This window comes from Solanum dulcamara, chromosome 5 (assembly GCF_947179165.1).
Source record: "Solanum dulcamara chromosome 5, daSolDulc1.2, whole genome shotgun sequence".
NCBI classification, from domain to species: domain Eukaryota; kingdom Viridiplantae; phylum Streptophyta; class Magnoliopsida; order Solanales; family Solanaceae; genus Solanum; species Solanum dulcamara.
This window is the reverse complement of record NC_077241.1, coordinates 71,864,760-71,879,988: the sequence shown is the minus strand read 5'-3', so window position 1 is coordinate 71,879,988 and position 15,229 is coordinate 71,864,760. Positions and strand designations below refer to the sequence as shown.

The 15,229-nt window shown below is 35.1% G+C and overlaps 1 protein-coding gene across 2 annotated transcripts; it reads right to left on the bottom strand.

The window, feature by feature from the left end:
* Nucleotides 1-444: 444 nt before the first annotated feature.
* On the bottom strand, nt 445-9,740 carry LOC129889634 (uncharacterized). Of its 2 annotated transcripts, none has more exons than XM_055965027.1 (5): nt 8,748-9,199; nt 6,299-6,381; nt 4,635-5,227; nt 1,723-1,834; nt 445-679 (listed from the first exon to the last, which is right to left on the bottom strand). In XM_055965027.1, exons 1-5 carry the CDS (start codon nt 8,835-8,837, stop codon nt 643-645), a joined length of 915 nt encoding a protein of 304 aa, XP_055821002.1. In that variant the 5' UTR covers nt 8,838-9,199; the 3' UTR covers nt 445-642. The 2 variants fall into 2 exon arrangements, with proteins under 2 accessions (XP_055821002.1, XP_055821003.1); XM_055965028.1 differs by lacking the exon at nt 8,748-9,199 and adding an exon at nt 9,576-9,740 and having other exon boundaries at nt 449-679.
* Between the last annotated feature and the right edge of the window lie 5,489 nt (nt 9,741-15,229).

Below are 15,229 nucleotides of genomic sequence, written 5' to 3'. Positions count from 1 at the left end.
GCAAAATTTTCAGAAATTTTGGTCAATTGTGCCTTTTGGGGGGTATCGCTTTTAGTAAATGAACTTCTTTTTATTTTTCTGTAACATATGAACCTTTATATCATAATTTAAAAATTCCTTTTGAATAAATAAATCATCTAATGAGAAAACATGATCTCAAATTTTATAAGTTATTACAAATATTTAACAACAGTATAGTATATCGTTCGTAAGATTGATTAATATATGCTTAAATATTAGATCTCAATCTAACCTTATTTAAGAGGTAATTAATTACCCAATACACAATTTTTTTGTGAAAAAGGAACAAAATTTGCGACCCAAAAAGAAGGGGACATTTGCGCAGATCAACCCAAAATTTTCTACTTAAGATAAAACATTTTGCTTTTTTCAAAAATCTGTTTTGTCAACATTTCAAAAAATCAACCTACCAGATTTTTTTTTTTTGATAACAAAGAAAATCCACAGCCGCTACCCTTTGAATGCGCACAAGGTAAAAACCCCACTCCTATGCAAAAATCAACATTTCGAAAAATCAACCTACCAGAATTCTAGTGTGCAAACATTAATACATGATTTTTTCTCTGTCAAATTGACAACACCACATTTGATTTCCTACCAAACCAGTACAAAGCTAAGTAGCTAACCATCTCTCTTCATGGACTGCTCTGAAAGATACCTGCATCACATCCAAAATTTCAGGGGTTGAGCTACAAATTTAACTAAAAAGGAAACACTAAAGGTGTGTTCCGTACGAAGAAAATCAGTGGTTTTCTTACATATTTTCTTGTGTTCAATATGTAAGCAAAAAGTATTATCCTAAAAGCATTTGTATATAATCTAGACAAATACAATGGGACTTTGGGGTGGAGGTAGGGGTGTGGGGATGGGGCTACCGGGTAGGGATAAAAATGAGGTGTGTTGGAGGGTGGGAAAGACACAATCAATGTAGAATACCATTTGTGAAACTTATTTTCCCTACTTACTAAGGGAAGTCATTTTCCTTATTTTTTAAGAACTTATTTTCCTAAATTAACTATTTTCCAAAATTTTTGACCAACCGTACATGGGAAAATTGGAAAACCTCCATACCGAACACACCTTAAGATATGTTAGCCTCTACTGAATATTAACCCAATCCTGCTATGAGAACACTTCAAATTCTCATACCAGAAAAGATAGTAGTATTACAAGCCTTTAGAACCATACTCTTAACTGTCGTCTACCTTTGACCTACACCTGGAATTCTTACACAGGTGCGTTTAAAGGTTCCATCAAGTGACCACTTTTTCTTTTCTTTTGATAACGATGTTGTTCGGACGAACTTGGGTGCACCTTGACTATTTCACAGGTACCAGCTACCTCCAACCAACTAAGGTAGTACCAGACAACTCTACCCACTAAATCTTAAGCAGCTAATGAGAAGATATCACCAGCCAATTTTTTTCTCCACAGGCCAGCAAGAGAACTTCATGCAGCTAACCTTTATTAGACTAAAGTCACTACACTAAAGAGGTGATATGGATCCTTTTTTAACTTCAACCAGAATTTAGGTTTACGAGCAAATATTTGCATGGTCTGATTCTGAAACAGCTTGTTTCAATTTTTTCCAAATTTTTACCACATTTGCAAGAGTTTGATGTTGAGCACCAGTTCCCACAGAAAGGTACACTGGAGCATATCAGATCATCTATTGAAGAATTGAACTTCACATAAACTTACTTTCCAGTGTAAAAGCCTGCAGAGTACCATGCATTCAGCACTTCCGTTAGATCCGTCTCCAAGCCGCCAGTTTTCTCTGAAGCAACAGGGTTCATTATCTCTATTTGTTTTCCTGAAATTAGAAAAAGTAAAAACCAAGTTCTTAAAGGAATAGAAGGGCATTTGAGAGATTGAAGTTCTTTCTCACATCATATTGGATTTTTTTGTTGTTCTCTGAATTTCTGTAGCACATTTGAGATCCTCATTGTATTATATGATGATAGTGCTCCTAGCAGTGGTCATATTTTTGTCTCGTTCTTCATTTTTACATCTCTTATATAAGTGTGTTTTCTCTTCACTTTTTTTGGTCAATAACAAACTATTTACTTACTCAAAAGTTTGATGAATAGGTAGATGCTGTAATTGTATCTCCTTTGCAAATGATCAAGGTGATTTTTTAAATTAACCAAGTGTAAGCAAATCTTAGAAATCTGTCACATCAGCTAATTATGGCCCAGAACATCAAACTTTTTATATATTGAAGAAAAAAGGGACCAGAACATCAACAGAGCAATAAAAGAACTTAAAGGATATTCAAGTGTATTTTTTCCTTCCCAATACCTAAGCTACCAGCTAAGTCAGTCATCTATTTCACTGTATCAGTCGAAAAGTCATTGTCCATTTGCATAAAAGAAAGGTGATTTTGACCTCACAAATATGCAGTAGAACAATGACGTCAGCTCAAATTATTGCAGAATCTGCTCTTTCCCTTATATCCCTTAGAAATGTAAGAGATGACAAGATTTGTTTCCCATAAACATAGTTTGCCAAATGGTTTCCAGACCAAAGTATCTAACCAGGAAGTCATTCCATTCACCTACACTAAGAATTGGACAGAGAAAATTTGATTTGCACCTTGGAGTCACAATTTGAACTGCAGGCTATATTTTAGTAAAGTATAGTTATGACTAACAGGAAAAATCAACACTGGAGTACTATAAACTTAACTATATTTCCAAGTTGTCGAACAACTAAAAAGGAAATTAAGACAGGAAAAAGCTTTAGTGCTACAATGAGAAACGATACCCTTGTAATGTTACATCAGAAATCTGTCAGCTGCTAATCAAGTAGTGTTCTATTTGCAAGCTATGATGGAAAAAAAAACATAATACATAAATATGTCCTTTAACTTGGCCTCAACTGGCATCTATGCCCTACAACTTTGGGTGTGCACAAGTGGACACTTAAACTTGTATAAAGTTGACAAGTAGACATAGGTGTCCTATGTGACATCCTACATGGCAATTTGCATCCTACATGTATTATGCCACATAGGATGTATATGTCTACTTGTGCACATCCAAAGTTGGAGGGCATACAAGTCGGTTGAGCCCAAGTTAAAGGGCATGTTTATGTATTATTCCCAAAGAAAAGCTCTCTGTCCCATCTTATGTGATACTCTTCCCTTTCTAATTTGCCCCAAAAAGTTTGACAAATTATTGTATTTTAAATTTACTTAATCTTAACACGACTTATAGGGATCTCACTTAATGTGAGAGCTAATTCAGAAGAAAGATAAAGAACATATATAAGCTAATATTCTACACATATAGGCTAATATTCTACTCGTTTATTAAATGAGTCAAGCTCAAGTTCACTCTCAAGCTCTATTGAATGACAACAGTTGACAAAAGTTTTTTTCAACTTGTTAATGTTCACAAATGGTCGTTTTAATTAACCTTTTCTTATGGTGATGGTGTTCGGATTAACTTGCTTGCACCTCAACTATTTCAATGGGTACCTGCGACCTCCCACCAACACAGGGACGATGCAGCTCTGCCCACCAAGGTCAGGTAACTCTCGAGCTCTATCGAATGACCACAGTGGACAAGTAATAAGGGCAAACCACAGTTATTGGATGTGGAAGATATCTTATATACCCATTGTAAAACAGCTCAATAATATCTCAAGCCAAATAAATTTTTTGACACACCAATCAATGTCAGCTTTTTTGTCTATCTCCTATTGTCACAATTTCTTTGTTCTCTCAAAAAGCAAGTCATCAACATGCATGCCCAACTCACAGGATGAGGACAGCTACTATTCAGTGTATCAGGACCTAGCCTCAATGGACTTAGATTGCTCGATTTTCCTGCTACCCAAAGATGAGGACAGCTACTATTCAGTGTATCACCTAGCATCAATGGACTTAGATTGCTCGATTTCCCTGCTACCCAAAGATACTGGGATATTGACTTCTACTGAAAGAAATTTTTTTCATTGCAAACTTCCTAAAGCAAATCTGCACATAGAAAATATTTTTCTTGAAAAATGTTTCCTAGGAAAATAAGTGGATTTCCTACTTATTTTCTTGTGTTTGGTAGGTAAGCAAAAAATATTATTCTAAAAGCAATTGTATATAATTTAGACAAATACTATGGGAGATGAGGGTGGGAAGGTAGGGGTGGTGGGTGGTGGGGATGAGGGCTATGTGGGGTGAAGATGAGGTGTGTTGGAGGGTGGGAAGGACACAATCAATGTGGAATGTCACTCGTGAAACTTGTTTTCCCTACTTTATTAGGGAAGTCATTTTCCTCATTTTTAAGGAGCTTGTTTTTCACTTTTTCTAGAGAAAATGTTTTCCAAAATATCTGATGGACCAAACATGGGAAAATTGAAAAACATTTTCTGGAAAATATTTTCCTTCATGCCAAACACACCCGTAATCCATAATCAATCAAGTCAAAACTTGCTCCATGCCCCCACCCCCCACCCCCTCTTTCTCCACCTCTGTTTTCTTCTTGTTCGTGTTCATTTCACCTCATTATGTATAGAAAATTGAAGGATCTTCCAAGTCAGTCAGTCATTACCACATCACACCCTAGACATAAAAAGAAGCAGTCATGCATTCAAGCATCAAGAGAGCTGCTCACCTTCCTTCGCAAATGAATTCAGTGAAGCCGTGTTAGAAGCTTGCTTTAAGGAGGACAGTGCTTTTTCTGCAGCTTCCATTGCTGTAACCAAATTAGGGTTTTGAGGAGACGAGTTCTTTCCTTGAACACATCGTAAAGAAGCATCGCATGGTTTGTCATCCTGATTTCCACCCAAACAACAAGGTGATGCAGTGCATGGAGACACCCAACTTTGGCATCCATATGGGCAGTAGAAAGAAGATTCTGTTGGATTTAAATTCTGTGGTGCATAAGCTTGATGTTCTTGTGAAATAGAACCACAATTTTGATCACCCCAGATGCCAAACTGGTTTAGTTGCTGCAAAATCTTTTGCCTTTGATCCTCAAGTTCATAATATTTATAGAGTAATTGGTTGTAATTTTCTAAACTCTGTGAATTGCTGCTCTCTATGGCCTTATCCTGGGTGTTTTGGTCATTCAGTTGACCAGTATAGTTTTCAGGAGGAACTGCCTCAAAAGAGGAATTTTCTTTTACTGATGGAAGGCTGCTTGCATCCCCCATTTCTGTAGTGGTATCTTGTGCAACTTTGCTGTTATCATCTCCCTCCGCTTTGCTTCAGCCACACATGTGAAAACAAAACAAAGAGAAATAAAGGAGAATGTCAGTCTCCAGACAATTTGTTTTTTCCTAATGTAACTTGAAAAGGTTCATGACGAGAAGTACTCCCTCAGTCCCATTTTATGTAAAGGTGTTACGGTTTGGGGAGTAAAACAGTTTTTTCATTGACTAGAATTTTCTTAAAACTTTTTTAAAATATTTTGAATCATTAGATGTTGAGAGTTGATCTGTAGTATTGTGTAGTTTTCAAATACAACAATATACCCAGTGATATTTCACAAGTGGGGGATAGTTTTCAAATATGTAAAGTTTATTCATAGTCAAAACTAAGTAATTTGACCTCGTACTCCGACTTCTTCACATAAATTGGGACAGAGGGAGTAGCTCTATATATTTACTACCTAGGTTGGCACATGTGAAGCAAACAAAAAGAAACGAAGTGGCTACAGGGAAGACGATAAAGTTTAATAATACAGCAATAAACAGGGAAGTTGTGGCATATGAAACCACATATTGCAACAATAAATCATCAGAAAGATCGATACCTGACTTATAAGTCTACCAAACAGAATATGTAAGAACTTTAATGAGTCACCTACTAGGAAGGCAGAGTAAAAGTACTTAACATAGCTCTCAGCTGACATCCTAGCAGAAAGCATCAACTCCTAGCAGACATCTCAAGATGCATCAATTTCAAAAGAATTACGTAATAAAAAGAGTTAGAAAATAACAAACTTTCCAATTGACTAGATATGTGCAAGTCTTTGCAGCTAGTAGCATTTCCTATGTATTAACTTTTCAACACTAAAAAGCTCAAAGAAGAGATAAAAAAGAAATATCACTTGATTCAAATCATGAATAGACAGTAGACCTTTTAAGCTCATTTAATATCACTCATTTCAAGTCATAAATTGACTTCATTAAGAGTCTGAAAACAACAAACTTTTCCATTGGCTAGATATGTCCAAGTCTTCTTACTGGTAGCATTTCCTTTATAATAACTTTTAATCAATAAAATAGCTCGAAAGAATAAATAAAAAGAAATATCATTCCATTTGAATCATACCTTTTAAGCTCATTGCTTCCGTCATCAGGAGCTGTCAAGTTCTCCTCTTTGCTGCTAAGTTTAGCTCCTTTACTATGCATAATCTGGAAATTAGAAAGAACATCAAGAGAAACAAGTAAAATTTTCTTAGAAACGAAAAAGGAGAAAGAATGAAAACAATCAATAAACAAGTATTGTGTTTTGCTTCTAGGCTCTGTGCAATAGCAGCTGTGGTTTAAATTTGACTCTCTTTATGGAAGGGGTCGGGATGCAAATTGATTAGGAGAGATTGAGAGAAAAGCAGGCTGTATAGAAGCTAGGGAAGTTGGGAGGAGTCAAAAGATTATGGGCGATGCAAAAAATTAGTGGAACCAAAATGATGTCGATGATGACGATCGTGAAGGAGAAGGAACAGTGAAAGGGGGAGAAAGGGGAGCCAAAATACTTTATTCAACTGTGGCATCCAGCGTCCCAGAGATAAGAACAAACTAAACTCGCGCTCAACAAGATTTTAAGTAAGAATGACAGAAAAGAAATTTGTAGACCAACTCTTCATGTGAAAACAGCCGGCAAAATTGAAGATGCACCCAGGAAACTTTTACTTGCGCCCAGATAAAGACAAGCATCACTCATAACATCCTCAAACCCAGGACATGGTAAATAGAATGAACTACAACATTGATTGTTTCTTTCAACAGGACTATTTGTAGGAGTAGTTCCCTATTCCCTAAAACAACAACAACAACAAACCAGTGAAATCCCACAACGTGGGGTCTGGGGAGGGTAGAGTGTACGCAGACCTTACTCCTACCAAGGTAGGACGGCTGTTTCCGAGAGACCCTCGGCTCAAAAAAGGCATAAAAGGCAGAAAAAGGGGGTCAGATAAGGTTAAGAAATTCAAAGCGCTATAGGAAAATAAATAACGAAGGCATCACAGATAAAATAGAGTAATCGCAAGTACTGAAAGTAATAAATAGTAACAGAAATAGCAGAAATGAGAGCACAAGGAATTGTAATGTGCTAATGCGCCTACGAATAGGGAAGAATAACGAGACTATGTACTAGCCTTCTACCCTAATGTGGGTCCTCCACACCCTCCTATCTAAGGTCATGTCCTCGGTAAGCTGTAACTGAGCCATGTCCTGTCTAATCACCTCTCCCCAATACTTCTTCGGCCTACCCCTACCTCTTCTGTAACTATCCATGGCCAACCTCTCACACCTCCTCACTGGGTCATCTGTGTCTCTCCTCTTCACATGGCCAAACCATCTCAGTCGCATTTCCCGCATCTTGTCTTCCACCGAGGCCACTCCTACCTTGTCCCGAATAGCCTCATTTCTAATCCTGTCGCTCCTGGTGTGACCACACATCCATCTCAACATTCTCATCTCGGCAACTTTCATCTTTTGAATGTGAGAGATCTTAACTGGCCAACACTCTGCCCCATACAACATAGCCGGTCTAACCACCACTTTGTAGAACTTGCCCTTAAGTTGTGGTGGCACCTTCTTGTCGCATAGCACTCCGGAAGCGAGCCTCCATTTCATCCACCCTGCCCCAATACGATGTGTGACATCATCGTCAATCTCCCCGCTGCCTTGCATGATAGACCCAAGATACTTGAAACTACTTCTCTTTTGAATGGCTTGGGCACCAAGCTTAACTTCCACGCCAACCTCCTGAGGTGTCCCACTGAACTTGCACTCTAAGTACTCTGTCTTGGTCCTACTCAGCTTAAACCCTTTAGACTCCAAGGTATGTCTCCAATCCTCCAGCTTAGCATTAACTCCACTACGAGTCTCATCAATCAGGACTATGTCATCCGCGAAAAGCATACACCATGGCACCTCACCTTGAATTTGTCGCGTCAATGCATCCATCACCAAGGCAAATAAAAATGGACTAAGAGCTGATCCTTGATGCAACCCCATCCCAACTGGGAAATGCTCTGAGTCCCCTCCTACTGTCCTTACCCTGGTTTTGGCTCCCTCATACATGTCCTTGATCACCCTAATGTATGCCACAGGTACATCTTTAGCCTCCAAACATTTCCATAGTATCTCTCTTGGAACTTTATCGTAGGCCTTTTCTAAGTCGATGAATACCATATGCAAGTCCCTCTTCCTCTCCCTATATTGCTCCACCAGTCTCCTCATAAGATGGATGGCTTCTGTAGTTGAGCGTCCCGGCATAAATCCGAACTGGTTCTCTGAAATAGACACGCCTCTCCTCACCCTCATCTCCACCACTCTTTCCCACACTTTCATAGTGTGGCTTAGTAACTTGATACCTCTATAGTTGTTGCAACTCTGGATATCCCCTTTGTTTTTGTATAGAGGGATCATTACGCTCGACCTCCATTCTTCGGACATCGTTGCCGTTTTAAAGATAACATTAAATAACCTAGTCAGCCACTCCAAACCTACCGAGCTGGCGCTCTTCCAAAATTCCCCAGGAATCTTTAAAATACCTTTATCACTAAGCATTGCTCTCTGGTACATATGTTGTAGGAAATGCTTTCTTCCCTTTCGTAACAGAAAGCAGCAATTTCCCTCCTCATTAGCCCTCCTTCTTTCCCTTATTCCAGCACCACACAATTCTCTAGTGCTCCTCTTACAACACAATATAACGGAATCCACATTGTTCTGTTCTTTTCTCCCCCCTCATCTCAGTTACATTGACAGCAAAGCACACCATAAATCATCCCCTAGACATACTAGAATCCAAATTCAAACAAATGAATGCACAATTAGATTAGAAAAAATTGGTCCTCGTGTAAATATCATTTTCTCTCGCGTCCAACTTAATGCTTCCAATCTCTTCACAATATCCAATTGCATAGAGCTTTGCTCAAGACTAAAGGTTAATAGCAAAGTTGTAAAGTGAAAAAAATCCAACCTAAATGAGACTAACTATGTTTTTATTCTGCCTAACCCTTGATTGAGAGTTACCAGCTACCTATGCTAGTCGGAGTTAGGAGGTACTTGGTAGAATAGTCGAGTGCGTACAACATGACCTGAAACAATTGCATATGCAATATTATAACAACAGCTACCCTCAATTCCTACACTGTTCGGTTAAACAAACCCTCTATTATCCCATTCCGCTCCATTTGGATTTCATTTTTTACCAACATTATAGCAAGAAAATCCAAAATTATCGCCAACTAGAGAAGGAATAATAATGATTAGATTACTAAGACACCTAGAAAGAGGAGTATTTTGAATTCAGCATAACTGCGTTGAAAGTAAAGATTGAAAATATGAGTTTTCAATAGGTTGTAGAGTGAAGGGAGAACCTTGTACTTGGATACAGCATCGTTGAAGGCGTTAACGAGGGCAGAATCGTCCCATAGATCGTTTTCCCCCATTTTCGCTTTCTACTCTGCTGAGTTGCAAAAGAATTGCAGCAGCAGCAGGGGTTTAAGCTGCGTTTTGCAGGTTTTAACTTTGATGATCCTTTTTGGTTAGCTGCTAAAATTAATTTATTTTGAAAATTAACTTTTTTTCCACTTCCTCTCATATTAATTGTTCATATCACTAAAAAAAAAAAGGGAAAATAACACTTATATTCTAAAAAGAAAAAATATTTATCCTTAAATGCTCCATTACTTTCGTATTTCATTTTTATTTTAAAATAACATAAATTTATTTTTAAATTCACGCGCTGCCGTCATGATGATGTAACCGTCCATCCTATATGATATCGATAGGATATCAATATACTGATAGAGTATCACGAAGGATTAAGCTTAGTCCTATATGATATCGATATGATATCAATAGACCGATGGAGTGTCACAAAGAATATATTTACTAATTGGTTTAATAAATAAGATTGTGATTTTAATATTTTTTTCGTAATTGTTTTATTTTTATTTCTTAAAAAAAAGATCAATCATATACGATACTGATAGAATATTAATACACCAATAGGATATCACAAAGAATTAAGTTCATTTATATATGATATCGATATAGTATCAATATAACAATGGAGTATCACAAATAATTATTTTATAACAGTGATGCTAACATCATCATGAAGTCACGAGCGAAATTAAAAGGGAGAAAGTGGGGTAAGACGAAGAATAGTTTAAGTCATGAGTCTATTAAGGGTAGAAAGTTTAGGTTGGTTCCAATTTAGATAAATAATTTCACAATTGGGTCAATTTCATATAATTTTCCCTTGAAAATAATTATCTTAAATTATTATTTTTTTTCATTTCATTTTACATGTAATAATTCTGCAATTATACTACTATTGCTTAAATTTGCACCAAATACAAGAGTTCGTGCTAGCACAACCCAATATATATATATCAAAGTAAAAATAATTCAAAATATCAATTCAAAAGTTTTTCTATTACCATTTTCTAGCCCAATTTATTAAAATTACCGTATATGGCTTCCGCATCTTCGTCTGTTGGTGCTTTATTCTTTTTCTTCCTCCTCCTCCTTCGTCTTCTTTCGTTGCTGCTTCGTCTTTCTTCTTTATCTTCCTCTTTAAAATTTGACGTATCATAAACATTAATTTTTTTGATTAAATTATGTATCAAAAGACTTGAAACATCGAGAACATCTCATATTTAAAATTTGAGACTATTTAGAAGTGATTTTGAGATGATCGAGATTGAATAATCAGTGTATATTTCATGTATAGTCAGTGTATACTTTGTATATAGTTAGGTTATATTCAACTTTTTAATTATATCATAATTTATAGTTAGTGTCTAGTTCATGTATACGTAATCTATATTGTATAGTCAGTGTTACTTTTCATGACTTTTAGCAATCTATATTGTATAGTCATTGTATACTTTCCATAACTTTTGGTTATTTTTTATATAATTAAAACATGACTATATTTATTGGTTATATTTAAAACTAGCCTTATTTTTTTTTATCTCAATTAATGTGACACATATAGAATTTGGAGAGTCAACCAAATTTAATATGATTTTTAGTTATTTTAAGTTATTAATGATAGTGATTTATAATACTTTTTACGTAATTTTTACATAATAAATGTTACTCTTTCTTTGTCTCAATTTATGCGGCACTAATAGAATTTTGAGAGTCAAACAAATTTTTTATGTCTTATAAATTTTTAAGTTATTAATTATTATGATTTATATTAATTATTTTACGTTATTTTGAAATAAATCGTTAATTCTTGTGGTATATAATATACAACAACAACAACAACAACCCAGTGAAATCCCACAACATGGGGTCTGGGGAGGGTAGAATGTACGCAGACCTTACTCCTACCAAGGTAGGACGGCTGTTTCCTGGAGACCCTCGGCTCAGTAAAAGCATAAATGCATAAAAAAATGTTAGATAAGAATAGAAAATTAAAAGCTTTATGAGAAAAATTGTGGTATATAATATATTTTACATAATTTTCAAATAATATTTGTTACTTTTTCTTTCCTAATTTATGTTGTACCGATAAAAAAAAATTAAGAGTCAACCAAATCTTTTATATGTTTTTAAAATATTCTACGCTATTAATTATCACTTATTTATATTATTTTTTTACGTGTTTTCAAATATATAAAAAAAAAACCATCAAAAATTACAAAAAAAAACTTAAATACCAAATCATACATGTGGACCTACTGCGTGCTTTGACATCAAAAGTTTCCTCTTATAATTTAAGAATATATTTGCTAAAGGAAAGAGAAAAGCAAGAAAAAAATAAAAACTATTATAACAAACACTAACACTTTTCATCAGTATTACAATAAAATTATAATAGATATTGATCGACTCTAAATTACTAATATTGGAAGGATGTAAAATACTCTATGATAAAGGATTTTATGTTATGTGACGCGTTAATGAATCCAAACATGTGTAATTGGGAATATTAACTTCTAAATATTGAAAGAAAAAAAATTAGCATGCCGAAGATACTCCCTTCATTCGATATTAAGCAAATTTGTGAGACAATGCACATATTAAGAAAAACATTCAAGGACATAATCTGAACCATACTTTCCATTATTGTCCTTTGTAAAATCATAAATTTAACTTTGCAAGTAGTGTGATTTATCTCCTAGAAAATATTAAACTTCAATAAATGAAAGGGCAAATATGAAAAAAGTTTCAAATATCTATCTTGAATTTTGAACAAATCAATTATTTTGAATAATGAAAAATCTCTCAAAAATTCACTTAATATTGAATGGAGAGAGTAGCATCTAAATTTAAAGAAAAAAGCCATAAATACCCCCTTGAAATTATAGAGAAAAATCACTTTAACTACTTAGGCGATCCATTACACACATATACTACCCAAAAGTATAATTATTTACCCCTTCCTACACGCAACCCCAAATATTATCTAGTGTGTGAGAGTCACTCTCCCCCTATAGATGCCACATATTTATTTAACCCCGATCCGATTCTATCATCTATACCCATTTCTTTTTACCCCAAACCACTCACTTCACTCATACCCATTCACTTCCCTAACTGACGAAAGCCCTAATCAATAAAAACGAAGAACACCAAAATTGAAGAAGTCGACAATTTCTACCGTAAATCGAAGAAAAACCAATTTCTTTGATTTTATATTGTTTCTCTAGTTTTAATCGTTTAATCGAGGTACCACTATCATATTGGAAGTTGATTTTTACGATCAAGGAGTTCATCGATTCGTTTGGTGGAAGAAAATTGATGGTTGCTAGGGTTTGGTGGAGCATCTATTGCAAACAGATCAAAACTTCTATTTTCATCCAATTTAACCTCGGGTTTGTTTTCGTCTTCAGATTTTTTCATATGATTGAACCTAGGGTTTGTTTTCTTCTTCAATTTTTGCTTTCAAGTTTACAGTATTTCATATGATTTAACCTAGGGTTTGTTTTCTTCTTCAGTTTTTGCTTTCAAGATTACAGTATTTCATATGATTTAACCTAGAGTTTATTTTTTTCTTCAATTTTTGTTTTCACGTTTACAATATTCCATACGATTTAACCTAGCTTAGTATGACTCTTTGTTGTTGTATGTATTTGTCATGGTCGATGGTCAACTATGATTGTAAAATCGACTTGTTAATATTGTTTCCATATTATTAAAATATCTTTTAAACTGATTACTTTGAGATTTTATCGCGGTGGTGTTATGAAGATTGGGAAAAAGGGAGTTGAGGGGAAAAAATCATGTGATGGTGGACAAGGTACTGACTTCTTAGATGTTGATATAGATAGGTTATCTTATTTTGAATTGAGGGACTATTTAAAAGAATTAGGCTATGAACCTGACCATGCCTACTATATTTGAGACTGTCTAAGAGTAATGCTATTTTAGATATTAAATCAGACTTTGATACTAATATAATTTCTGAATGTTTGAGTAATGGAGATATTTTGGAGGCATTTGTATGTCACTTAGTTGGAGATCCTATTTTGGTCCCACCTGAATTAGAATATTTAGAAGGGAAAAGTGGAGTAATTGGAGGTAAGGGAGTATCTCAAAACAGTGGGCCTCTAATGTGTCTTTTGATGCTAAACCAGCCAATGAGGCCCAAGAAAATATTTTAAACCCTAACCCTTTTTGCTTCAAATACTTCTTCTCTAGATATTCCTCCTTATACTGATCCAACTCTTACCCCTAACCATCCTATTACCGATCCAACTCATACCTCTGTAAGTCCTTTTACTGTACAAGATTCTGATATAGAGTCGGTTAAATAGAGGATTAGATGATGGGAGTGATATCGATGAGGCGTTGAGAACTTTTAAGAAGGAAAAAAGAAAAAGAAAGAGAACAAAAAAGAGAGAAAAAGCTCTATTACCTGATCATGTGAAGTTAGGAACAGAAAAAAAGGGCCAAATGCTGGATATGATGAATTTACTGGTGGAAATAGAAATAACATAGAAGGAAGACTAAATGGTGATGAGCCTTACTATCCATCATATGAAGCTGTCAGCTTTGAAACAAATACAAGTGATTACAATGATGATGAGGGAGAGGTTCAGCAGAAAGTTAAAGCAAGAAGGAGAAAGAAGTTGAAAAGAGTTATATTTGATGCAACCTCACAGAAAATAGTGTGGGAATTAAGTCTTGTGTTTGAAAGTGTTAATGAATTTAGAACTGTTGTTACCAACTATGCTGTTGATGAGCATGTTGCTATTGAAATGTATATAAATGAACCAACTAGGGTAAGGATTAGGTGTACAGTTGATTATCCTTGGCTGTTATTTGCAAGCTATGATTCTAGATGAAATAATTTTATTGTGAATACCTACAATTCAATTCACAAATGTGACCCCACCAGTAGAAACAAGCTTTGTAATAGCAAGTTTTTATCCAGCCACTACAATGAGATCACAAAGGAACAATCCAACATTAGAATTTTTGAGTTTCAAGAGATTATTAAAAAAGAATTGAATTTATATGTTAGAAGAACAGCGTGTAGGAGAGCAAGAAACAAAGTTTTACAAGAGTTAATTGGTGACTATGTTCTTGGGTTTGAAAGGATCTTAGACTATAGAGATGAGTTGCTAAGAACTAATTCAGGTAGTACATGTGTAGTCAAGCTTCATGAGGAAACATTTGAAGATGGTAGAAAAATGTTTCAAAGCTTCTACATATATTTTGATGCATTGAAGAAGTCTTGCTTGGCTAGTCTTACTTGGTTGGTTGTAGGAAGTACATTGGTTTGGATGGTTGTTTTCTAAAGGGAGTATCTAAAGGTCAGTTACTGATTGTTGTTTGTAAAGATGGGAGTTGCTAATAGCTTGGGTAGTAGTTGAAGTTGAAAATCAGTACATTTGAAGCTGGTTTGTCAAGCTTCTAAAGGATGATCTTCAGATAGGAGATGGAACAGACATCACAGTCATAATAGATATGCAAAAGGTTAGTTTCATTCTTGGTTTATTCTTGATTTATAATTAAATATTTATTTATGACAATTTTGATTTATTGCTTTATGACTAGTTTA